This window comes from Octopus bimaculoides, chromosome 11, assembly GCF_046866305.1.
Source record: "Octopus bimaculoides isolate indiv1 chromosome 11, ASM4686630v1, whole genome shotgun sequence".
NCBI classification, from domain to species: domain Eukaryota; kingdom Metazoa; phylum Mollusca; class Cephalopoda; order Octopoda; family Octopodidae; genus Octopus; species Octopus bimaculoides.
Genome location: NC_142938.1, coordinates 27975251 through 28002750, shown reverse-complemented (window position 1 = coordinate 28002750; position 27500 = coordinate 27975251). Strand labels below are relative to the sequence as shown.

Below are 27500 nucleotides of genomic sequence, written 5' to 3'. Positions count from 1 at the left end.
CTTTATTTATTTACTGCGCGCGTGCATGTGTGTATATATTTTACCTATTTCACTTATTGGACTGGGGCCATATTGGGGCACCGGCATGGTTTCAGTCGGACGAATCGACCCCAGTGTTTATTTTTTAAAATCCAGTCGCGTTCTTTTTGCCGAGCAGCAATGTCACAGGGACGTACACAAACAAACACCAGCTAAGCAGTGGTGGGGGACAAATACACACACACACACACACACATATATATATATATATATATATATATATATATATATATATACGACAGGCTTCTTTCAGTTTCCGCCACCAAATTCACTCACAAACTTTTTTTCAATCGGTTGCCATTGTAGAAAACACTAGTCCAAGGTGCTGCGCAGTGGGACTGATCTCGGAACCACGTAGTAGGGGAGTAAACTTGTCGAAAATAACAGAGTACTAAATACCTGTGCACCCACAAGTGAAACTCAGAACAGAAAAAGTGTTATTAGACCAAGATAAATAAGTTACATATATAATTTTTTAAAATCTATATTCTAAATCTACTATATAGTTAGTAATTTTGATTAGGTTACGAGCCTTAATTCTAGTGAAAGCAAACAAATAAATTAACGTTTCCCAAAAAAATAGATTTTATTAAATTACTTGGTGAAACAATTGCGTTCATTCGTGCAAAAAGTCCATAAGCACGTAAACAGGCTGGACTTTAGTTGATTCAAAATCATCTCTAAAAACACGACGGATTTTTCTCGATAGAATATTGTGCTGGCCATTTTACTTCGAATATGAAAGTGTATTTTTATCAGAATTTTCTTTCTTTCACGGGACAATGATATTAATTTATGGAAAACTTTATAAAATTCAGTGGAAGAAGACATAGTACCCTACTTCCATTTAACAGATAATGCTCCAAAATGGAAGTCGCCTTCCTTTGATATTTGATTAAGTGGTATTATCAATTTATTTGTTAGTATATCAAGGAATATGTATTTCCTGCAACTAATCTTCAGGTTTATTTCAAGCCTTTCCTCTGTTCACTTGAAATAAACGAAATTATCCGTCTGTAGAGGTTAATATTATTATAAGTGCAATTATATTTTGTTATTAGCTTTTTTTTTTTTTTTGTTAATATTTACAGAGTTTACTTTTGTCAAAAGCTGACAAAATATTAAACAGGAAAAATCTTAAAAGTAGTTATATGTGTTCAGTGATGAGAGCATGTACATATAGAAAGAGTGTTATACATATAACTATACTACCATTTTGCTCTGGGGCCAAACTTGCAGGGTCCTTGCCAGGTTGTGGAATATCAGCATCTAAATGAATAAAAGAGAAAAGAAAAAAGCGAAAAAAAAAATAAACAAGAATGAAACATTTCCATTAATGTCTTCAATCAATATTACACAAAATATCAATGGAATCAACTTGATGGTCTTCATCAAAACGATTCCTTACATTGGAACAACGCAGGTATTTCGTTGGGCGTTGCTACAGTATATGACTAGTATTTATTTTCAATTGATCCAAGAGACAAGGAAACCAGCTTCGAAGAGAATGGTTTAATTATTATTATATAACTAGAGTGTTATCCGTTATATAGCAGATATATTTGAAAATTTACTTTTGCCATAACGAATAATATCAGGAAATATGACATACATACAATAATTATGATTTAACTTTTATTAAATTTCTTTGTACTTATACAAAAGGATGAAATGATTACAAATTTTCAAAAGATTACGATTTGTTGCCTTAAAATCAAATCTTTTATCTTTTACTTGTCAGTCATTAGACTGCGGCCTTGCTGGGGCACCACCTTTAAGAAGTTTTAGTCGAATGAATCGACCCCAGTACTGCCATTTTTTAAGACTGATACTTTATTCTATCGGTGTCTTTTGCCGAACCGCTATGTTACGGGGAGTTAAACACACCAACACCGGTTGTCAAGCAGTGTTGAGTAACAAACACACACGCATACATAGACACATGCACACGCACACACACATACGCACACGCACCAACGCGCACACACGTATATATATACAACGGGCTTCTTTCAGTTTCCATCTACCAAATCTACTTAGAATGCTTTGCTCGGCTCAGGCCTATGGTAGAAGACACTTGCCCAAGGTGCCATGCAGTGGGACTAAACTCGGAGCCATGTGGTTTGGAAGCGAGCTTCTTACCACACACCCACGCCTGTTTGTTTTCAATAAATATTATTATTTTCTATATTTTTATCAACCTAATCACAATCTACTCCACCGAAAATCTAAATGGGTATTTTTCGCAAAGTTATAAGATGCTCGTTCTGCACCCGTTATATTAACTCTCTCAGTATCTCTCTTTTACCTCCCCCCTCTCTCTCTCCTTTCTCTTTGTCCTTCTTCCACCCCCCACTCTGTCTCTGTGTTTGGGTGTTTCCCTCACTCTATCGCTCAGTCTGTCTCTCTCTCTCTATCTCTATCTCTCACTCTCTTTCTCCCCCTATCTGTCTGTCTGTTTGTCTCTCTCTCTCTCTCTCTCCCCCTCTCTCCATCTTGTAAATTGTGATTGGAGAAGTCAACTAACCAACCAAGTAGCTGCAAAATGTATAGAAACTACCGATTCTGCCCAAATTAGAAGATAACATTTATGAATAAGTAATTATTTCTGATATGAAATACGTTTGAATTCAGTAAATATTGTATTTAAATAGAAATTATAGTGCCTTGTAAGATTTTACCAATTTGTTTTTATTATCATTTTGAATATATATATATATATATATATATATATATATATATATATATATATATATATAAACAATATATGAGTATATGCATATATATGTACATGTATGTACACCGCCTGTTGACTTTCTACCTACACTGTCTATAAGCGTCCACTAACCAGTCCTGCTACTAATTTCTTCCACTACGTCTTACACACACACAAACACACTAACAGATAAACCACCAAACCATGCACACACACACACACACACATACATACATATGCACACACACGTTCTGTTATCACACACACACTCGCAGACTCACGCACACGCACAGATATTCATCTCCCTTTTTCACTCTCCTGTCTTAGAAAGAACTTTTCCCCCACCACCTCCTCTTCCGGTCTTTTCACAATGTAACCTCGTGGGCATTGTACCATTTTCCTCTTTCTCCGTTCTTCCATTCTCCGAACTTTCCATCTTTCCGACGAAGGGCTACGCCCGATACGTCATACACTCTCTCTTTCCTTTCCTGAGCGTCCAATAATACTATCCATATCACGTCCTCACTTTGTTGTTTTTTTTGTTATTGTTTTTTTGAACTTATATATATATATATATATATATAGTGTGTGCCTTTCTAACACACCCGATCATTACAACATCACAATATATTTATTAAAAGTAGAGAACGGAATGCGTAGTCAAAAGGGAAGAAAGCGTATTAAAAATAATAGCTGCTATGGCTCGTTACTAAAACAAATGAGTGGATGTGACCTAAAAACATATTTGGCGTCACATTAAAATGTGTCATTGACAATACAACGACAGAGATTCACTGCCAGTACATTCAGACATGTTGCGGTGTGGAAAAACAATGTTGTTTTACTCCTGTTTACTCTCGGAAAATTGACATGTTTAATCTTAGTTCTTAATGTGGAGGAATTTAGACTATCGACCTAATTTGTTGCCTGGCTTAACACCATCGTTCGTACCGTACTTCGGTAGTGCCCACTCTGTTGCAAGTATTCGGGCCAAGTCTCTTGATTTGCGAATACCTTAATCTCTCCTTCCCTCCCACAAGTCCCAGGAGCCCGTGGAGTGTCAGGGTCACTCCCTTCCCTCTGGATTGAAAGATAAAAATATCAAGTAGAAATATCATGAAAATAGATATTACTAGAATGTTGAATGAAATAATCTGATCCATTTTAAGTTAATTGAATCAAATATATGAAGGCACGTGGCCATGTGGTTAGAGTTTTCGGCTAATAATCATAATGTCGAGTGTTCAATTCTCGGGTTGGGAGGTACGTTTGTGTCCCTGGTGCAGGCAATTCGTTTCACGTTGCTCCATTCTACTCAGCCCCAAATGAGCACCAGGTGAGTGTTGGTGCTCTTTATTTCTGTCTGTCTGTCTGTCTGTCTCTGTCTCTCTGTCTCTCTGTCTCTCTCTCTCTCCCTCTCTCTCCAGCTGCTACATGCTAGACTTGCCGTTGGATCAAAGTGTGGGAGAATCGAAAGGATGTCTATGCTCGAGACTAGATAAACACTTTAAGCAATTAGTGAAAGCATAGTACATGTTACCAAGTCATACACGTTTACGGATGATAATTGGCTTTAAGAATCAAACCCAACAATCCTATATAGTGTTGTAATTGTGTTATGTGTTATATAGTGTTATATTCTTATGAAATTAATTACGGCGTGTGCAAAGATTTCTGTCACGCCATGTTGTACCCCTGAACTCTACACAGTTTTTCTCTCTTCGTTTTTTTTTTTCATTCTCTCTCCGTTTTTTCCTTTTATTCCTTTCTGTTGAAGAGCGTAGGCTCGAAACGTAAAAGACTTCCATTTTTCCCGAGCGTTAAACTAATACATCTGCTTGTTGTTCCTACACCTATCTGCGTCTTTCGTTTTTCTGCAAATTTGTATTAGATAAATTTGTAAATTTGTACTATATATATATATATATATATATATATATATATATATATATATATATATATATATATACATACATATATATATATATATATATATATATATATATATATATATATATACATATATATGTATATATATATATATATATATATATATATATATATATATATATATATATAGTATTCTTTTACTTGTTTCAGTCATTTGACTGCGGCCATGCTGGACCACCGCCTTTTAGTCGAAGAAATCGACCGCAGGACTTATTTTTTGTAAGCCTTGTACTTATTCTATGGGTCACTTTTGCCGAACTGCTAAGTTACGGATAGGTAAATACACCAACATCGGTTGTCAAGGGATGGTGGTGGGAAAAAACACAGACACAAAGACACACACATACCGTATATATCAACTCACGACCCTAGTAACAATGAGGTATACAACAAAATTTACCTATGCTAACTGGGGGTCCAAAAATGAACAATATTCTGAAAATACATTAATTCATCAAATGCAAAGAGCAACATAAATCGCTGAAAAGACTTCTAACAAATGCAAAGCTTTACACAACAACCACGAAACCAATGGTTAAAAAATGTGGACGCCCAAAATGTGGAACATGCCCCAACCAACTGGAAGGCTCGTAATTCCTGTTCAAACAAGGAGAGGGGTTCACAACTAAAACCAACTTTCCTTGTGCTTCCGAAAATTTAATTAATGTTATAACCTGTTCAGGTTGTGGACATAGCTAAGTAGGACAGACGAGTATGACACTGAGACGGAGAACCACACTACATAAGAAATAGATTCGGTTCCTGCAGTGCAGAGAGATTCCTTTGAGTGAACACATAGACAGATGTGCAGGTAATATCCAACCAAACTTCAGTTTTCCCCATCTACCAATGCAAAGAAACAATTTCTGTGCAAGAATGTTTAAATAAAGAAAATGTGTTCATCGAAAAATACAGAACACGTCTAAATATGAACGCATAACCAACTTTGGTCTCAGTATATATTTTCATTCATGATCACATACCCATCACTGTGCATATTTCAACTCACAACTTTAGCTTTTGAGTTTTCGTATATATATCTATCCCCTCCCCGAAAGATGAGCAATTACGTCCCCTGTCCACAATAATAACGATCACCAATTACCTCCCGTTAGGTTTTTCTACTTGTTGAATCATTCATTCACAAACTTCTTCGCATACAACATGCACTAAGTCTTCTTAGAAAAATACAAAATTATAATAACTTCAATGTCATGATTAGCGAAACCGATCGATAAACTTTTTGACTTATAAAATATATTAAAAAAAAAATTAAAACTATGTGTCTTTTGCTTCTTCTATTAAATATATATATATATATATATATATATATTGCATTACTACTCACCAAATAAGAATAGTCGAAATTCTCCTCTTCCCCTTTTTTCCTACACACACAGACACACACACACACACACACACACACACACACACACACACACACGCATATATTGTTGTCTTTCGGGATGGTCATTTTCTTTTTTCTTTTTTGCCAAAGAAACACACGTACTATATATTGGTTCTTCACTCATTTATTACTGTTCTTATTTTAACTCATGTCTATTGTCCGGAAATCTTTCGTCACACATCTGTGACCTCTTCAGTGACACTTTCGTTTCCGTGTGTGATCTTGCTCCACTTACTCCATTCTCAAGTGGAGAAAGAGCACACACGAAAAGTGTCGCTGAAAAGGTCACAGATGTGTAACGAAAGATTTCCGGACAATGGACATGAGTTAAAATAAGGACAGTAATAAACGAGTGAAGAACGAGTATATAGTGCGTGTGTTTATTTGGCAAAAAAAAAATGACCGTCCCGAAATACAGCAACATCTGTTTCAACGCACGATTTCACATCAGGAATCTTGCAACACAAACTGATAAACGCATATATATAAATATATATATATATATATAATGTATTGGTTCATTGTATAATTCAACAAAGAGAGCTCCATCTGGTGAGAGTCAAATATTTCTGTTTAATGACGAAGATATGTATTGTGATCTTTAAACAGAAATATATATATATATAAAGTCTACTAAATACACTCACAAGGCTTTGGTCGATCCGAGGCTATAGTAGAAGGTACTTACCCAAGGCGCCATGCAGTGAGACTGAACCCAGAATCACATGGTTAGGAAACAAGTTTCATACCACACAGCCACGCCTGTGCCATATCTATAGTATATATATAATATATGTATGTATGTATGTATGTATGTATGTATGTATGTATGTATGTATGTACGTATGTATGTATAATACGTAGGAAAAATATATGAGCTAGTTGTAACTTTCATACTCCAGAATTATGTCACCATTAGAAAATTCTCACATATACAAAAATGACTGTAAAAGATAGAATGCATTTTCAGAAAAATACGCAGCGGCTATAGTCTTGGGTTTACCAATCCATAGAGACAGGAGGATTAAAATAAATCTGTCAGATATTGCCAAAGACAATAAGTGAAAAAAATGTCTCCCTAGTGAAAAAACGATTCCAAAAGACGAATATGTACTTCTAAGAGAATATGAGAATCTATCCAAATAAAAGTATTTTAAAATAGAAATAATGAGAATTAGGAACTGAAAATAGTCGAAATAATAGTGTGTTTGGAAAAATTAAAACTTTAAAAAGGGATACTGGCAAATACCTAATCAACACCAGATCACACAAAGATATGGAAAAGGTTATTGTTAGGCACTGGTCAAATAGTAGAAAGACTGAAATGGGGAATGATAATAAAAACAAACAAAAACACAGCATGCATCGAAAACCCATACAGCTGCAGTGCTATTATGCAACATTAACAACAACATCAGCAAAAACAGTTATAATAATAATGGTTTCAAATTTTGGCTCAAGGCCAGCAATTTTTGGGGCGGGGTTAAGTCGAATGAATCGACCCCAGTGTTCAACCGGTACTTATTTTATCGATCCCGAAAGGCAAAGTGGACCACGGCCTAATTTGAACTCAGAACGTAATGACAGGCATTTCACCCGGCATGACAACAATTCTGCCGGCTCGCCGCTATAATAATGATGATAATAATAATAATAATAATAATAATAATTATTATTATTATTATGATTATTATTATTAGTAGTATTATAAGAAGAAGAACAATAACAACAAGAACAAGGGTAACAATAACAATAACAATAACAATAATAATAATAAAGGGCTTGTGCAGTACCAGGCACTGGCTCTTATGGTTTCTCTTCTTAACTAAATGAAAGTATTATCAGGTACATGTTTTCTTCTAGTATAAAAGATGGGCTATCGCAAATATTCTACTCAATATCTCAAATTTATTTATCAGTTGCTTGATTTTAACCAGTTGAGCATGTCCCTTAGTGGCTGACGATATGTGCATCTCTGATGATAATGAGCCGAAGTAGTGGGGGAGCATCATAGCTATGTTTTGAGAGGAATTTTTTGTAGTATGAATAATTCATCTCTGGAACCATGAGTGTTTCGCTCAACATTCTTAAACAACCCTTATTCGAGGACCTTTTGAGCAAGATGGGCTACTCGACCTGAAGAAAATTCTAACTGGGTCCCCCCTGCAATGTTATGCGCTGTTTATCTTGATATGAAATCACCATGTCGTGCACATATGGTTATAGTGCATGTACCTAGTGTACTCTTATCAGACAGGTAGTAATGAGGGGTAAATTAGGTTTCGTATATTTTATCCCAGTGTCACTTATATCGCATGCACTGATACCGGAACCATGTGGTTGGGGAGAAAACCTGTCGGAAAAAAGAGTACTTAATACCTGTGCACCTACAGGTGAAACTCAGAGTAGAAAGAGACTTATTCAACCAAGATAAATTTTTTTTTTTTTTTGTGAATCTAAATTCGTGATTTTCAAATTTACAATATAGTTAGTAATTTTGGTTAGGTTACGGGCTCTATTGAAATTCGGCCCCAAAGGAAAATGGTGGTATAGTTATTAGTGTAACACTCTTTCTTTTGAAAGCAAACAAATAAATTAATGTTCAAAAAAATATTTTGTTAAAACATTTCGTGAAATTATTGCGTGCATTCATGCACAAAGTCCATACATAAAACGGCTGGACTTTAGTAGATGATTCAAATTCATCTTTAAAAAAAAAAAACAGGACGGATTTTACTCGATAGAATATTGTGCTGGCCATTTTACTTCGAATATGAAAGTGCATTTTTATCGGAATTTTTCCCTTTCTTTCACGGGACAATGATATCAATTTACGGAAAACATTATAAAATTCAGTGGAAGAAGACATAGTACCCTACTTCCATTTAACAGATAATGCTCCAAGGTAGAAGTCGATTTCCTTTGACATTTGATTAAGTGGTATTTTCAATTTATGTTACTGTATTAAGGAATATGTATTTCCTGCAACTAAATTTTCAGGCTTATTTCAAGCCATTCTTCTCTTCACTTAAAATAAATGAAATTATCCGTCTGTAGAGGTTAATATTATTATAAGTGCAATTATGTTTTGTAATTAGAATTTTTTTTCTTATTATTTATAAGGTTTGCTTTCGTCAAAAGCTGACAAAATATTAAACAGGAAAAATCTTAAACGTAGTTATATGTGTTCAGTGATAACAACATGCACATATAGAAAGAGTGTTATACATATAACTATACTACCATCTTCCTTTGTGGCCATAGTTGTAATTATCTTTCGAGGTTCACTATAATCAGCATCTAAATGAATAAAAGAGAAAAGAAAAAAGCGAAAAAAAAAAAGAAAAGAAACAGGCATGAAACATTTTCATTAAAATCCTCAATCAATATTACACAAAATATCAATGGAATCAACTTGTTCTTCATCAAAACGATTCCTTACATTGGAACAACGCAGGTATTTCGTTGGGCGTTGCTACGGTATATGACTAGTATTTATTTTCAATTGCTCCAAGAGACAAGGAAACCAGCTTGAATCGACCTCGTCGAAGAGAATGGTTTAATTATTATTAGATAACTAGAGTGTTATCCGTTATATAGCAGATATATTTGAAATTTTACTTTTGCCATAACGAATAATATCAGAAAATATGACATACATACAATAATTATGATTTAACTTTTATCAAATTTCTTTGTACTTATACAAAAGGATGAAATGATTACAAATTTTCAAAAGATTACGATTTGTTGCCTTAAAATCAAATCTTTATCTTTTACTTGTCAGTCATCAGACTTCGGTCTTGCTGGGCACCACCTTTAGGGAGTTTGGATCTTTCTGATTTGGCGGACACCATTTTTTATTTAGTTTTTATTTAGTGTGTTTTCTACCGAAATACATTAAAACTTCGTATACTTGTATATTTTGTCTTATAGAACAGAGAAAAATTTTTATATTCGAAGTTATTTCATGTTAAAAATTATCTTATTTCGGTAATTTCAACTAATCACTGACGTCTATTGAGGTGAAAACAATTACTGCTGTGTTTCGTCAACAAGACGTTGTGGCGGTGTAATGGGATCTTTTCTGTTGAATAAAATTAGTGCCGTTGTTTGTCAACAACTATCGGCGGTACTGTTATTTATGACATCATTCGTGCGTTTGTACTGGTTTTGGCTTTAGGGTTTTAGGGTTAGGGTTAGGGTTAGGGTTTTAGGGTTAGGGTTAGAGCTAGAGTAAGGGTTATGAGTATTTTTGCCAAATTTGATGAAAATCCGTTCAATACACCGCCACAAATTTTTCACCAAATTTGGCAAAAATACTCAGAACCCTAACCCTAACCCTAACTCTAAAACCCTAAAGCTAAAACCAGTACAAACGCACGAACGATGTTATAAATAACAGTACCGCCGATAGTTGTTGACAAACAACAGTACTAATTTTATTCAAGGGAAAAGATCCCATTACACCGCTACAACATCTTGTTGACGAACCATAGCAGCAATTGTCTTCACCTCAATAGACGTCAGTGGGTGGTTGAAATTACCGAAATACGACAACTTTAACACGAAATAACTTTAAAAATATAAACTTTTCTCAACAACACTAAGAGTGAAAGATGTTTTATATGACACATTCTACCAGTGTCCCAAGTTTGAAAGTGTTTTGTTAGAAAACAAATGGTGTCCGCCAAATCAGAAAGATCCAGGAGTTTTAGTCGAATGAATCGACCCCAGTACTTACTTTTTTTAAGACTGATACTTTATTCTATCGGTGTCTTTTGCCGAACCGCTATGTTACGGCGAGTTAAACACCCCAACACCGGTTGTCAAGCAGTGGTAAGTGACAAACACACACACACACACACACACATACACACACGATGGACTTCTTCCAGTTTCCGTCAAATGAATCCAGTCATAATGCTTTGCTCGGTTCGGGCCTAAAGTAGAAGACACTTGCCCCAGGCGCCACGCAGTGGGACTGAACCCGGAGCCATGTGGTTTGGAAGCAAGCTTCTTACCACACACCCACACCTTTTTATTTTCCATAAATATTATTATTTTCTATATTTTTATCAACCTAATCACAATCTACTCCACCGAAAATCTAAATGGGTATTTTTCGCAAAGTTATAAGATGCTCGTTCTGCACCTGTTATATTAACTCTCTCAGTATGTCCATTTTATCCCCCACTCACACTCTCACTCTCACTCTCCTTCTGTGTCCCTTCTTTTCATCTTTCTTCTCTCCATCTCCCTCTGTCGCTGTATTTTGCCTGTCCCCGTCTCTCTCTCTCTCTCTCTCTCTCTCTCTCTCTCTCTCTCTCTCTCTCTCTCTCTCTCTCTTTCTCTCTTTCTTCATGTTGTAAAGTGTGATTGCAGAAATCAGCGAACCAACCAAGTAACTGCAAAATTTTGCATGGTACTTTTTATTCTGTGATATTAATTAGTAAGCAATTATATATTTATGTTGATGCTTAAACATTTCCTCTTCCTTCTCTTCCCCTTCTTCCCCCTCCTCACATCCTTCTTCTCCTCATCCTGATTCTCCTCGTCTTTCTTTTCACAATATTCATTGCTGTCACTACCACCACCACCACCACCACCGTTGCCACCACCGCCGTCATCGTAAGTTCATTTTTCTATGTTTGTATAGATCAGACTGGATCCATTAGGTAAGTTCTCCACGGTCAGATGTCATCCTTGTTGCCAACCCTCACTTTGAAATTCAAGAGTGGACAACAAAGTTAATTTCATTGATTCTGCGTGTTATTGTTATTTACGTGTTACTTAATTGTCTCGAAATGAATGGCAGTCCATGTTCCTAATGGAAAAATTAGAATTTAGAACGGAGTAGGATGTATCTAAAATATTATGAAATATGCTGCCATCACTCTACCGATTTTTCCCAAATTAGAAGATAATATTCGTGAATAAGTAATTATTTGATATGAAATACGTTTGAATTCAGTAAATATTTCTTGTATTTGGACAGAAATTATATTGTCTTGTAAGATTTTGCAAATTTGTTTTTCTTTTTCTTTTGAAAAAATATATATCATGTCATTATTTAGGGAAATATTTGATGAAGCAGACAACTGGAGTTTAATAAAGAATTCTAATTAAGAATCTTTTTTAATTTATAATTACAGCTATAATAACTATTGCAACACTTTCAGCATTTACTAGTTGTTTGTGAGGAGAAATATGCTGATATTATTCTAATATCAGGATTAAAAACCTATTTATTTTGTAGAATTTTAAAACAAACAGAACCTTTTCAGAAAATTCCGTTTAGAGTGGATTTTATTAATGAAATTTTTAGTTATGTTGCTTTATATTTCGAACTATAATAAGCGGATAACATCTAAAGAATAAATGGCAACATAATCTCTTGTACTTACATGGGCAGATACCACATTTCCAGGGACATTCATCTGGTATATTGGCATAGGCGTCACAATCACTCGCAACTGAAGACTCACACGTGGCACCAGTATCTTTTGCTAGTGAACAATTCACTGAAAGGAATAAATCAGAAAGAAGTTAACAGAAGGCAATGCATATTGAAATAATGTTGCACAAAGGACTTTTTTTTCCATGTATACAAACAAAATTCAGAAGGTCTCTCAAGTCAATAGGAAATATTCTAAATCATCGGCTTACATTTCACATATCTAACATCTATAACGTTGTTGACATAGGAAGTCTACAATTCAGTGAGCGAGTGACCCCAAATACTTATATTTTCATATTGACTAATGTGAACAACATTTAGCATAAAGTCTATATATTGCCCTCTGAATCATCCTGTTACTATTGCTCCTAGTACTGACAAATGGTTAACAAAACCGGGTTTCTTTTTATACGATGATTAGTGAAGACCATTAAACTGTGGGATTCAACTTTCTTTATTCAGTTCTCTGAATTGTTTCTCTTTCTATGGAATCCCACCCCGAAAAGATGAAAAGCAAATTCGACCGCAGTAGGATTTGCACCCAGAGCGTCGTAACAAATGCCGCTAGACATTCCAACTGCCTTATCCCTGGAGAATGTCTGTGAGTGACTTCGATCCAATCGGTTAAGTGGCCTTTCTTTGGATGTAGTGAAGGGGATTTGTGTGATTAGAAGCATCATCCCAGATTTGGTAGAAGTATTCCATCGTAGATCTTACCTGAGATTTGTAGATGGCCAAAAGTTGTTAGTAGTTGAAGTATTTCTGCCTCTAAAATGGAATGTAATCTCTATGATGCGATGTCCTTCAGGTTAGGTTTGCGCAGTCATCAGGTAAGATCTTCTATACAGGTGGGATCTATCATTTGTAACGATCCTCACAGTTCTAGTAGTGTACTGTTCAAGTTTAGGTAAGGGTGAAATGGGATAATACTTTTGTTTTATATGGGTTGTGAGTGTTTCTTTATTCTGTTGAGGAAGACAGCACTAGCATGACCTCATTGGGAAATACTTATGAGATCTTTGTTCATGGAACCAGTGGCAATTTCGTGTGAAGCTTCTAGATTGTATGCAGAATACGTTTGGTTGTAGAAGTTTAGGAAGCGGCGTATGCGTTGCTGAAAGTCAATGATATATGGGAGGAAGAGCGTGGGGAGCGTGTGGGACAAACTAACCCTAGATGTACACCAGAGTTGATAGAGCGAGGATTAGCGGGAACTCCATCTGTTCAGGCTGCAATAGTGCGAGCTGATAGGAAACCATCGGCCCAAAGAGACGAAAGATCGTTCACATGACTATTATAGAATTAAAAGCAGGTGGATTTCCATGACTCCTGCAATCTTTGCCATCAAAATAATAAAATATTTAACAAAATACTAGAAAATTAATTGTGTAATGGTGGATGTGTAGGGGAAATACAATTTCCTGATGTTATTGTTTTAATTGAAGTATTTTGGTGGGGAATGATCGACATAGTGGTTGAAGCTAAGCCGTCACTCACAAATGAGTATGACCTGGTAGCAAGTACTATAATTTCGCCAGTTGTTTTAAGTACCTATATAGTCACTAGCAAACATAGTACCCTTACTGATCCTTCAACTTACCTTTAGCCCTGTTAAATAACCAGGTTGTGACATCTAGAGGGACAGAGAGCTGCAGCAGCACTCAGTTGGTACTCACTTTCAGCTGAGTTGATGGAGCAACATGAAGTACCTTGCTTAAGGACACAACAAGCTGCTTGGTACAAGAATCGAATTGTCTACCTTACGATCATTAGCCTAAACCCAAACCATTCGATCAAGAATCTTCACTGACGTATTAATATCGGTAACATAGACAGAGCAACATAACTAGCCCATATCAAGTAACATGTAATAATTTGTCATAAAAATTGTTTGAAAACTTACATGAACATTTCGGCCCCTTTATGTTCTCTTTTTTCGGGCATGCACACTCACAAGTCTTTCTGTCTAGTACACCTCCGTTGTAGCAGACATTCGATTTACAATCTGAAATTATATATTAAATGTGAGTTTCAGTTAATATTTTTTGACAATAAAGATTTAAAAAAGACAATCTATACTGGAGTCAATGACAGAACCTCTATGTAGTAACCCGATATGCTACAAATAGCAGCAACAAGCAAAACATTGCATTCTTAAAATAGGAAGGACACTTTGGATAATGCAGTCCTATATTATCTACAAATAGGATGGGATGTTGATGGCTGGAACACTTTGGTTATACATCGGAGCAGACAGGAGGTTAAATAACATTATTAACAAGCTTCACGTTTATATTGATGTTTAATACCTGTGTTCTCTGAAGAGTATTCTTGTCGTGACCATCCTCTCTTTTCAGGTAGAGTTTTCTCTTGCTGCTTTAGCCCTATGGTCTATGGTTTTAAAAGCTTTTAGAGCTTATTTTATCGACTGCAAAAGGATGAAAGGTGAAAATGACCTCGGTGGAATTTGAACTCAGAACATAAAGATGAACGAAATGCTTCTGAGCATTTTTCCGGCGTGCTAACGATTCTGCCAGCTCGCCACCTTAATGGGCTTCAATAAGCAAATAAATATGGACGATTAGCTTAATTTGTAGCTCTCATTAAATTACTTCACCTCATGAATATCTTCAGAGCGATTCACAATTACCTATACCTAATTAGAAAATGTTTAATGAAGGAGTAATCATGTAATATATCAGTGGGGAAAAGTATAGCTCATTAGCTCGACTTCATATAATGTAAGTACATTTTTATCAGATTTTGAAGGTTGAAAAGCAATTTAGAATACAAAAGAATGTAACTAAATATTTTGCCATTCGCCACCAGTAATGAAGGAGTAATACCGAATTTGTTTTTGCCATCTTTCAATTCTATTCCCGTCTTTTTCTCAATAACACCATATTAATCCCTTCTCTCTTTCCCTGCCATACACCCATCCTCTTATCACTTCAACTAGAATTATCGCTTACTCTCTTTACTATTGTCCTTCAATTATAGGGGCCACTTTAGGCCCTTAACCTTGCAAATTATAAAGCAGTCTTCAGTAGTGCTGCTGACACGAAAAAGCACCCAGTACTTTCAGTAAATCAGTTGGCATCAAGCTGTAGAAACCACACTAAAATACATATAGATATTGGAACATGACACAGCTTTACAACTCATTAGATTTTGTCAAATCATCCAAGTTATGTCAGTCATAGAAGTCGATAGTTAAATGATGATGATAACGAGGATAATAATTAAGTGTTTCTTATATTAGTGGTGTTATTTTTATCTAGGACAAAAATAAAGAAACTCCACGGAATGTCGTCCAGAATTGCGACAGCCTACCGACTGGCGTATATTTTTATTTAGTTGAACTGAACGACTCCAGAAAAAGTTAACACGGTTGGTATTTGAACCTAGAACGTACCGAGCCGAAATAAATAATGCAATGCATTTTGTCCGACACTAACGATTCTGTCAATCTACAACAATTAATAGTTTCAAATTTTAGTGCAAAGCCAGTAATTTTAGGGACGAGCTAAGTCGATTACATCAACCTCAGTGCTCAACTGGTACTTATGTACTTATTTTATCGACCGCAAAATGATGAAAGGAGAAAACGACCTCTATGGAATTTGAACTCAGAAAATAAAGACGGATGAAATGCTGCTGAACATTTTTTCCGGCACGCTAACGATTCTGACAGCTCGCAACCTCAATCTATCACACTGAAAATATATAATGAAAATAGTTATTTATAAGAATCTCACCAATCAGTTTAGCCTTCTTGCTACATTTTTGATATGGTTCCCCAATTTTACCTGCGAAATTACCTCTGGAAGAAATATCAGTTAATATAATTATAAATATTCTTTTGACGTGACGTCTGGTTTATACTGAAATTTTATAAGAAACAAGATTAGATATTAAATTATTTACTTAAAATCACTGATATCAAATAACTTTAATTGATTTAGCGTCACTTAACTTTAACACTGATACCATTTGTCTTGAAATTAGCACTGATGCCACATGTCTTAAAATTAGCGCTGGTGTCACGTGACTTTAGTACTGATATCACGAACCTTAACAATGACGTAGCCTGATCCCGATCTTATAATGATCATTTTATCTAGATCCATCTAGATGAGACACAAGTCGAACCACGAATTGTTTGGTGGTTGCAGAACGAATTTGAATGTAAGAAAAAGGACCATGAACGTTTTATGACTACTTCCCACGTCTGTAGCAAGAGTTTCTCAATATTTTTCATATGCAGTGAAATCCTCCGAGTAAGTTATAAATCAGCTATATTATTTTTCTATATTTTTTAAACATAAAAAGTAAATGTCAATTTTATACATTGTAATGTAATATATATGAATATATTGGGGCTAGTCAGCAAAAAAGTGACTGAAGCTTTTAAGGAAAGAATATAAAGCACATGTGGTCACTATTACAAAGGAGATAATCATTTCGCCATAATACGAAGTAGGGTTTAAAATCTTGAACTAAATTATAAGGAAAAAAATGCATAGAATCTACATATTAAATTTTTGTTTTTACTTAATTTGGAAATTTTACAATCTTTTGTAATCATGCATAGTACTATTTCATTCATTTTGGAAATCATCAGCATGGCATAATCAGTAACTTACTAATTGACCCTTTAGCATTTAAACTGGCCATATCCGGCCAAAATATTCTACCGTTTTATGCTCAAGCCAATCAAGTCTAGCCTCTCAAACCTACCCTACAATGTCATTTAAAAAATAATCACAGTATTGACATCTCAAAGCTATGATCAATTTGAAACAATGAGAATAAATAAGAATATCATTTGACATTAATCTGAACGCTAAAGGTTTAAACATTTTATTAGAGTGTCATTTTATTAAATATGGAAATAATTACTGTCTAGTGGAAATTCATGGAATATGTTTATTTACCTTACTTCATAGAACATTAATAGATTAGGAGTCGAGAGAAGAGAAAACAATAATAAATAGTCATAAAGCAAATAAACAGCCATGTGCTAAGGTACACATATATAGGTACCTCCATCTATTTATTAATCAGCTAAATAGCGTGCTAATCAGAGTTATAGTTAACAATAGTAAATTAGCATTTATTAATATAGAAGTCAACTTACGCTGGACCATAATTGCATACGTAAAACGTCCTAATGTTTGAACATTTGGCATAGCCACAGCCTATTCTTGTTGTAGTTGCCCAAACTACCTGTAAATTTAGAGATTGCGACAATATTAGATACATCATAACGGTAAAAGGTAAATAGAAAAGAAAATATTACAAATATTGTTGATGACCTGGTATATATTGCTTCCGCTAATCTAAAATATGCTAAGTATCCTGCTACTATATTTCAGACTTCTTTTTTTCCTTTCCCATTTCCCAATAATGATGCTACTGAGAGGCAAAAAGCAATAGTTGTTAAACAGTAGAAGTTCCAAAAGCTGTGACTGTGGCTAGCAAGCAGCCTTACAAAATATAATTAAATTCATTAAAAAAGTTGATATTTAATTAGGAGACAAAAACTGAAAGAACTGTTTAGATGCATCTATCACTTTCCTACTTTGTCGTTAGTCGCAGATAAAGTTTTCCACTACTTCCTGAGTGAGTTTACCACCCATTTTGTAAAGCACTGGTTTAGTGAGTTGCAGTCAATTCAATGACCTTCAACTAGATAAGATATAGGCCAGTGCTTCTCAAAGTGGGCGGTACCGACCCTGGCACCACTGGAAAATTTTTATGTGATGGAAGAAATAGATAGCCGAAAGATGCACTTAAACATTCTTTTAATCATTGTTTCTGACCTAAATATCAACTTTTAAATCATATTATGATAAACTTCTTAGTAAACATCTCAATAATATTGACGCTAACAATCCTTTCTACTATAGGCACAAGTCCTGAAATTTGGTGGGAGAGGGGGCCAGTCGATTAGATCGACCCCAGTACACAACTGCTACTTAATTTATCGACCTCCGAAAGGATGAAAGGTAAAGTCGACTTCAGACGAATTTGAACTCAGAAGGTAGCGACGGGCGAAATACTATATTGACACTAACAATAACATCAACAATGATAATAAATTTTAAAATGCGAAAAAAATTGGTAGTAGTAGTAGTAGTAGTAGTAGTAGTAGTAGTAGTAGTAGCAGTAGCAGCAGCAGCAACAGCAGCGGCAGTAGTAGTAGTAGTAGTAGTCCTCATAATATAATATGATTAGTGCAGAAAGTTTCACAAATCAGCGAGTATACTGTTATGTTTCGTTAAACAAAACCAAAGAATATCACAATATTTAGTATTTTAAAAAAATTTCTGAATAAAATAACAATGTGTGCACGTGTGTAGATATGTGTATGTTTATCTCTTTCTCTCTCTCTCTCTCCCTCTCTCTCTCCCTCTCTCTCTCTCCCCCTCTCTCTCTCCCCTCTCTCTTTCTCTATACATATATATATATATATATATATATATATATATATATATACATACATGCATACATATTCATGTGCATACACATACATATATGCATATTTACAAACACATATGTATATTTACATACATACATACATACATAATTTATCTTACCTGAGTGTAATGTCCGACAGCATTCGTATTTTGGGTGTTTACACCATACTTGAAATCTTTCACTTCACTGTGCCACCCTTTAATTGCAGCTTCCCAATCGGTGTGTCCCTGTGCCAAGTTCTGTCCAACAGAAAATTTTCCTAATAATAGAAAAAAAATAATAATACACTTTACTTTAACTGAAGCCACAGTTTGCTTTGTCAATCCTAACGAAATATATTGTGATCTAATAAATTTACTTCAATATATTACTGGTACGTTTCCATTTCATGACAACTGAGTGAATACGTAATTTTGTATGGGTCAGAGAGTTGTTTGCTCATGCTTAACCTAGCATTTATACTCTAATAGAAACCCTTCAGAAGCCTAACGAACTTCTCAAGATAACCTATAATGACTCAAGACCTGCCATAATTCCTGTCTGTTCACTGTGTCATACTTTGGCATATTCTGTTCCATGCATTTCTCTTGAATTTGGAAAATTGTAAAAATAATTCCAATAGTACTTCATCCACCTCTGAATCCTCATTGAGTTTCAGGGAGGATTTCTAAGTTAATGTAGATGTTAAGTCTTTTCAGGAGCATTCTAGCAAACACCTTTCTTGTAACTGAAAGTAGAAAAATTCCTCCCATAGCTAATCCTATCTCGTTTCATAAAAACGGTGACTAGATTACCATCCTTCCACTCTTGCAGGATCTCATCTTTTTTTTTAATCATATTTTAGTCTTTAATTTCTGGAGATGGTGTTTTATTCATTCACCAGCATGTTTTGATAACTCTCCAGAGAAGTGATTTACTCCAGGCGTTTTAACATCTTTAGAGTCCTGTGAATTTAGAGTCCTGTGAAATTCTGCGTGGTCAGGTTCCTCTTCTATTCAGTTGGGATATTCCGGAGCCTACTAATTGTACTTTGAGAAACGACTGAGGTGACGTTGAGCAGCATGTTAAAGTGCTCAACCCAAAGTCAGATAATTTCTGAGCATTCAACCAGAAATCTCTTTCCATTGACTGAAGTTATGTTGGTCTGTTGATTCTAAGATCCCCATACTTTCTTCAGTCTCTAAAAACAGTTCATGTCGCTTAAATTTGAGTTAGTTTGCAGTTCTTCTGCCTTTTGCTCCCACCAGTTTGATGGTGTTTTTTTTTCAGAGCTGCACAGTTATCCTTGTAAGTTTCAGTTCTTAAGCGAGTGATTCTAGAATTTATGAGGTCTTGATGGGCTTTGTTTCTTGCATCTATCAGTATGCAGATCCGACCATCATTTTCATCAAATCAATTTTGGTATTTTCTTGTGTGCTTGCCTATGATATTCACAATTAGTTTTAGTAGCACACTTTTAATGCCTGGCCAAATCTTCAGTGAGGAAATGTTCTGCTGTTAGATCTTTTTTGTCTGATAACTTTATCCGTCTTCTTGATTTTTTTTTTTTTGACAGTATCAGTTATGGTCCTTCCAACATCCAGTTCAGTTGGCAGCTTATCTTGGTTGTAAATGTTAGTTAGTGAATTGAAATGTAGCAAAATAAACATGTTTACCTGGTATTCTCCTTTGTTTTCCCTTGTCGTGATTAAAGTCACAATTATCGGCCCATTTCTGTGCCACAAATGCCAAGTCATCATCCCAGTACTGAAATGATAGAAATTGAATTGAATATACATATGAACATGCATGTATGCACACACACGTTTATTTGTTCATTTGTTACAGCTCCTTAACAAAAGAATAAGAGAATACCTAGTATATACATCTAAAATAAGTTGAGGTTTAATTTCTTAGCTGTTCACACTGTAGCGTAGCGTAGGACGTTCGGACCACACAAAGCGGCCATTTTAGGTACGTGTATTTGTTGTAGTTGAAGGTATATTACGTTTAAGGCAGCCATTTCGGCTACAAGACATGACGCCCAGAACTTACGCTAAGCCACTCTCTCAGAATTTCACAGAATGCCTTTGTTCACGTAATGATATTTGGACGTACGCATTGAACAAAAATTCAAGTAATTTTATTTTGAATAATGTATTTTATACAAATATACTAAACTCTGTCATATGTAGTGAGGGCTCAATTTCTCGTTTGTCAATCTAAATGTGTATGTATGTATGTACGTACGTACGTATAATGCATATATGTATGCATGCATATCTATCTATAGTATATCTATCTATATAGATATAGTATATATGAATTATTATATTTATAATAATGATATATTATTATACAATTATAAATTATTATAGTATAGACTCTAATAAGAGCGACACAATATAAACAAATGACTGGAAAATGATGGGCCGAACCAGTGAGGATCGAACACGACATCACTGTTTTCATGGCTCTGTACGCATCCCTTTCACCCATATAACCCGCCCTTCAATTTCAGTCAAATTTATTGTATAGATATTTACTGTCTAGTATATATATAAATTTGTAAACAAACCCGAAGGCTGATAATCTTATGGAGAAGAGCGGTCACAAAGGTCTTTGTAAAATAATAATTATTTAACGTGTCCTAATTGCACGCGCGAATAAATTAAAGTTAGCACAACTTACCTGTTTTATCATATTACAAGCAGGAGGATCGACATTTTCTCGATAATAGTTGTGCAGTTTAAGAATTTTCTCTTTATCACTTTCGCTCACTCCTTGAATAAAAAAAAGGAAACATTCATTGAAGCTCTTAGCGTATAGAGACACGAATTTTCATCCCCTCACATGCATATGTTGCTATTATTTCCGACATCAGAATTAGCAACTCAATCAGGAATGCTTACATTTCATCATTTTATTTATTACTTTATGTAGAAATAACGGTTTTAAATTTTGGTTTTAAATTTTGCCTCAAGCCCAGCAATTTTTGAGGGGAGGGGAAGTCGATTAGCTCGACCCCAATACTTGACCGGTACTTATTTCATCGACCTGTGAACGATGAAAGGCAAAGTCAACCTCGGTGGAACTTGAACTCTGAACGTAAGGACGGACGAAAGACCGCTAAGTATTCTGTCCGCTGTACTAATGGTTCTGCTAGCTCACTATGTTAACTATATGAAAGACAACGTCAATGCATTTTTCGTGTGTGTCAGCGTGCATTTGTGAGAATGTATGGGTGTATATATAAACATACATACATATATACTATATAAGTATATGTCTATCTGTCCAGGGTGGGTAAAATTACCAAGATCCATGGACGAGTTCTCTACAGCGGTTTCTCTCCTTCATCATCTCTGCCATGTGTCTCCCAGAGACCAGTGTCTGTCCTTAGAGCATCAACATATTTCATCCTCGGTCTCCCTCTTTAAATGTGTCCGTGTAAGGGCTCCCACAGGAGCACTGAGTGCAGTATCAACTCAGAATGACGGTGAGCATGTCCAGCTAACCTCAGTGTTCTCTGTGTTATTTTCGAGCTAACTAGTGGGAGGCTCTCGTACAGCTCTGAGTTCTTCACCATTAGTGTATACTGATTAATGTTCAGAACCATCCTCAGCATTCTCGTGTAGCACCCATCCACCATTTGAGCAAGTTTCTTGGTCAGTGTCCAAGTCTCAGACCCGTACAGCAGCACAGACTCCACTGTAGCAACGAAGAGACGCATCTTCAGCCCTTTACGAAGGTATGGCTTCCATACAGATCTCAAACTGTGGCATGCCGCCAAAGCTTTACACTTCTCAACTATATCACCCTCTGTGTTCCCAATCTTTGCTCCCAGATACAGGAAGTCTTCAACCAACTCTAGTGGCTTTCCGCCTACTTTCATAATCTTGTCTGGCTTCTTAATATTCTCTACCAGATACTTCGTCTTAATTTCATTCATTTTCAGCCCCACACTCATCGACACAGTCTCAATCTCTTGCATCAACTCCTCTACTTCCCTCACTATGTTTGCCACCAGAACTATGCCAGCAAATTCGGCATCTGATATCTTTTTAGCCTTGACCCTCCTGCTCTGAACCGGCACTACAGTAAAGCCAGAGTCCTGGGTGTTTCTCCAACGCAAGCGCATACAATAGTCCACCACGATGGTAGTAAATAACCGAAAACCGAGTCGATAGGATAACGGCATTTTGATTGAAGGAGGAGACAATACTGCGCACACGTACCCTAATTCCCTAGTAAAGACATTTGGTTTTACCAAGTGCATTATATAATTATATATAGAAGAACAGTGTATTCTGAATGAATATTTCGTTACTTTGTGTTGCATGAGTCTAATTCCACTCTTGTGTATAAATGAAAGGCAATTCAACTTCTATACATGTGCTTTGAACAATATCCGAGGAGTGTGATATTCTCGTTTATGATCTGGCACTAAATGTACGAAGCTCGAAAGTAACTTCATATCGAACTTAATAATTGTAACACCTCATTCAATTAATATTTTGTATATGCCTAAAGCGGCGAGCTGGCAGAATCGTTAACACGTCGGGCAAAATGCTTAACGGCATTTCGTCCGTCTTTACGGTCTAGGTTCAAATGCCGCCAGGGTCGACTTTGCGTTTCATTCTTTCCTGGTGGATAAAATAAGTACCAGTTGAGCACTGAGGTCGATGTAATTGACTTATCCCCTCCCCCTGATACTGCTGGCCTTGTGTCAAAATTCGAAACCAATATGTTGTGTAAGCCTATTATTATTATTTACCAAGGCTTTTTTGTAGTTATTTAAATACTATCAGAGTAACGTTCAAGCGTTGTCAATATATGTTAACTGATAATGCAGTGCAGCCATAACATCCTGATGAAAAATAAACTAAGTATGGAGAGAATTTCATTTGCTATCTACGGACTTACAACGACAGTTCTCTAAAATCACATTTCAGTGAAACATAGAAAACAAATAGCACCAAAACAATGAACTGGATTATGTGAAGGAGTAATTGTTTATAGTCATTTCCTAACTAATTGTTTTCTACTATTAAAGCCACGTAACAGACAGACAGGTAACAAATGAGTTTTCTTATAATTGACAAAGGACTCTCTATGTATGTATGACGTTGCAAATCATGACCGCATATTCGGTTTTGTTGTAACACTAGACAAAACACTTAAGTCTACATGGTTCATTTGATGTTGTTGCCATAGAGGTAATAATCCGTTTAGGAAAGATTCCTGTGAAAGACTAACATTTTATTAATAGATATATCTATGTTAGTCGCCAACAAATTTCACAATACGAATCCGAGCACAAACATTACAAAATATTTTACCGGCAAATTGTAACGATTGGAACTGATAGTAATTCACTATGTTGTTGTTGCTGCTGTTGTACCTGCCAACCTCAAAATGAAACTGAATGAAAGGAGCAAAAAGTGTATCTTACCAGAGTTGAGCACTTCTGAAGATTTTTCAACGCAAGCACTATGACCCTTTATTCCACCGTATATTTTAGGGCAGTCCTTTAATTAGAAAACAGTAACATTTTAAAACTAAAGTGTCACAATAACTTGTTTAAAATAAGCAAAAAAAAAAAAAAAGAAGAAAAAATACGGAATTATATAAAATAGATGTGATATATGTTTATTTCTTGAAAAATTCATGTTGAGATAATGCTAATAGGTTTATGGTAATAGTAAGTTATTTTAACATAATGCTAACACATGATGCTACTGTATCTGTTTTGCTTTTTTTATAAACCAAATGTCGGTTTTGTATTAAAACAAGCTTCAGGAAGACAATTAAGAAAGACGCACAATGCATATAGTAGGAATTTTCACATGCAAATACAAAACTACAAATATCCGATGACACGATAGTACTATACTAATACTAATTTCATTTATAGGCTTGACTTCATTAGAACTTAGATCTTCCGAGATAAATTGAAACGGAAACATCATATTTGTGGCGTTGTTGGAATAATGTTTTAGAAAAGTCATAATTTTTATTGCAAGTTTATACTGATACCGTCTCACATAGTCCTCCACAATAGACGTTTTCTATCGTTTCTGTTATTGTCTTCATTATACCTCCCTCTCTATTTCTGTGTGTTTGTCTGTCTGTCTGTCCTACTCTCTCTCTCTCTCTCTCTCTCTCACTCTCTCTCTCTCTCTCACTCTCTCTCTCTCTCTCTCTCTCTCTCTCTCTCTCTCTCTCTCTCTCTCTCTCTCTCTCTCTCTCTCTCTCTCTCCCTCCATCTTTCCTTTCTACCCTCATATCACACAATCTCTCATTACGGTGAAAACATTAAAGTCCAATACGCTGTGCTTCCTATGCTGAAACTGAACCACGGTGCAATTCGTTTACTCCATGAGGATGGAATTTTGACAAATTTTCCGTTGGCGTACTCTTTAACGTCCTTTTTCTTCGTGAAACTCCTCACTGATATTATGGACGTTGCTTTATGCATAGATAAATATGAGCTGAAGAAAACAAGTCATTTATACAGTATCCCACTGCCTACAGAAAAAAAACAGTATGTTCTAATAATAAATATTAACAGAAATAAATCATTTACAGTTGAGAGGCTGTGTTAACTGAACAGTGGCCGAGCGACACTGACCAGGACGAATTTTATGCACTTCTCAGATAGCCATGACTTACCAAAATGGTGCCAAACATCAATATCATGTTTGTCAAGCTGCAGACGTGACCGTGTAGTCAGAAGTTTGTTTCCTAACCACAAGGTTTCGGGTTTAATCCCACTGTGAGGCACCTTGGGCAGGTGTCTTCTGCTATTTTCTCGGGCCGACAAAAGCCTTGTGAGTGGATTTGGTAGACGGAAACGGAAAGAAGCCTGTCATATATATATATGTGTGTGTGTGTGTGTGTGTGTGTGTGTGCGTTGGGTCATCTCATAAATAATGCGGCGTTTTCAATTGCATGAACTAAAAGGCGGAGGGGGAATGGATAAACTACCTGCGTCAGTTTGCTATATAAGCAGATAGCAATTTTACCTTCTACTTATTCTTAATGCAAGTTTTGAAGAGTGTAGTTCTATTTTAACAGTTATTTTTTCAAAGCTATAGTGGAAGTGGCAAAGGAGCATATTCGGCATATTTTGCTTTATGAGTTCAATAAAGGCAACAACGCAACGGAAAGTGCGAGGAATATTTATGCAGTATATGGGGATTGGACCATAAGTGTAAGCCAGTGTCAACAGTAGTTCCAGAAATTCCGAGCCTAGAAGACGGTCCTCGTCCTGGAATATCTATAGAGCTCAACGAGGACGTCGTGCAAAAGCTGGTGGAGCAAAATCCCATCGTAACTATTGAGGAACTAGCAGAGAAGCTTGGATTTGGTCATTCAATCATTCATCGACACCTGCGTGCCATCGAAAAAGTTATCAAATTGGGTAAATAGGTTCCTCACAAACTTTCCGAGTCTAATCACGCGCAAAGAGTAAATGTGTGCTCTTCTTTGCTGTCACATCTCACGAATGAACCTGTTTTGGACCGAATAGTGACCGGTGATGAGAAAAGGATTCTCTATAAAAATGTCAAACACTGAAGACAGTAGGTAGGGAAAGGAGAAACACCGGCAATCCAGGTTAAAGAAGGTCTTCACCCACGTAAGGTGCTGTTATCTGTTTGGTGGGATATGAAAAGTTTAGTCCAATTTGAATTTTTAAACCCAAACCAAACGATAACAAAGGAGATATACTGCGAGCAGCTTGAGCGGCTTAAGTCAGCGCTAGAAAAAAAACGTCCATCTTTGCTTTCAAGACTAAAGGTGTTCTTCCATCAGGATAATGCTCCGCCGCATACAGTGAGGATGACATTCCAAAGGCTGGAGCAGTTTGAATGGGAAACGATGCGCCACCCACCATATTCACCGGACATTACCTCATCTGATTATCATTTATTCTGCAGTCTTCAAAATCATTTGGACGGAAAAAATATGAATTCTGTAGACAAGGTCAAAACAGTACTGGAGAAGCATTTTTCATCACGGACAAATGAATTTTGGAAGAGAGGCCTTGCAAGTCTACCAGATAGATGGAAGAGCATTGTAGAAAATGAAGGAGAGTATATTTTAGATTAAAAAAGAACTTCGTTTATCTTAATTTTGAAAAATAAAACAAGTATAAAAAACCGCCTTATTTATGGGATACCCAATATATATGTGCGTGTGTGTGTCTGTCTGTCTGTATGTGCTTGTATTTGTTTCCCACCACCGCTTGACAACCGGTGTTGGTATGCTTATGTTCCCGTAACTTAGTGGTTCGGCAAAAGATACCTATAGAATAAGTATCAGGCTTTATGAAATATAAGTACTGGGATCAATAAGTTCGACTAAAATTCTTCAAGGCGGTGCTCCAACATGGACCGAGTAAAAAATTAAACAATAAAAGATAAAAAGAATCCCTGATAATTTTAGAATATATTTTCCGT

General features: G+C 35.8%; 1 protein-coding gene across 7 annotated transcripts in view; it reads right to left on the bottom strand.

The window, feature by feature from the left end:
- LOC106883929 (uncharacterized) overlaps nt 1–27500 on the bottom strand; it is a 284619-nt gene that overhangs the window by 233470 nt on the left and 23649 nt on the right. For 4 of the 7 annotated variants that reach the window (XR_016243622.1, XM_089359712.1, XM_089359714.1 and 1 more), the window contains exons 3-12: nt 24491–24566; nt 21727–21818; nt 20712–20802; nt 19176–19315; nt 17714–17802; nt 16332–16396; nt 14477–14578; nt 12521–12637; nt 9357–9413; nt 1252–1308 (exon numbers count right to left, since the gene is read on the bottom strand). Coding sequence is in view for 5 of the 7 variants with exons in the window: in XM_089359712.1 (XP_089215838.1) it covers nt 1252–1308; nt 9357–9413; nt 12521–12637; nt 14477–14578; nt 16332–16396; nt 17714–17802; nt 19176–19315; nt 20712–20802; nt 21727–21818; nt 24491–24566 (886 nt within the window). In the remaining 2 variants the exon portion in view is untranslated. The remainder of the gene's footprint in view (nt 1–1251; nt 1309–9356; nt 9414–12520; nt 12638–14476; nt 14579–16331; nt 16397–17713; nt 17803–19175; nt 19316–20711; nt 20803–21726; nt 21819–24490; nt 24567–27500) is intronic. The other 3 variants (XR_016243623.1, XM_089359713.1, XM_089359716.1) reach the window with 1 other exon arrangement.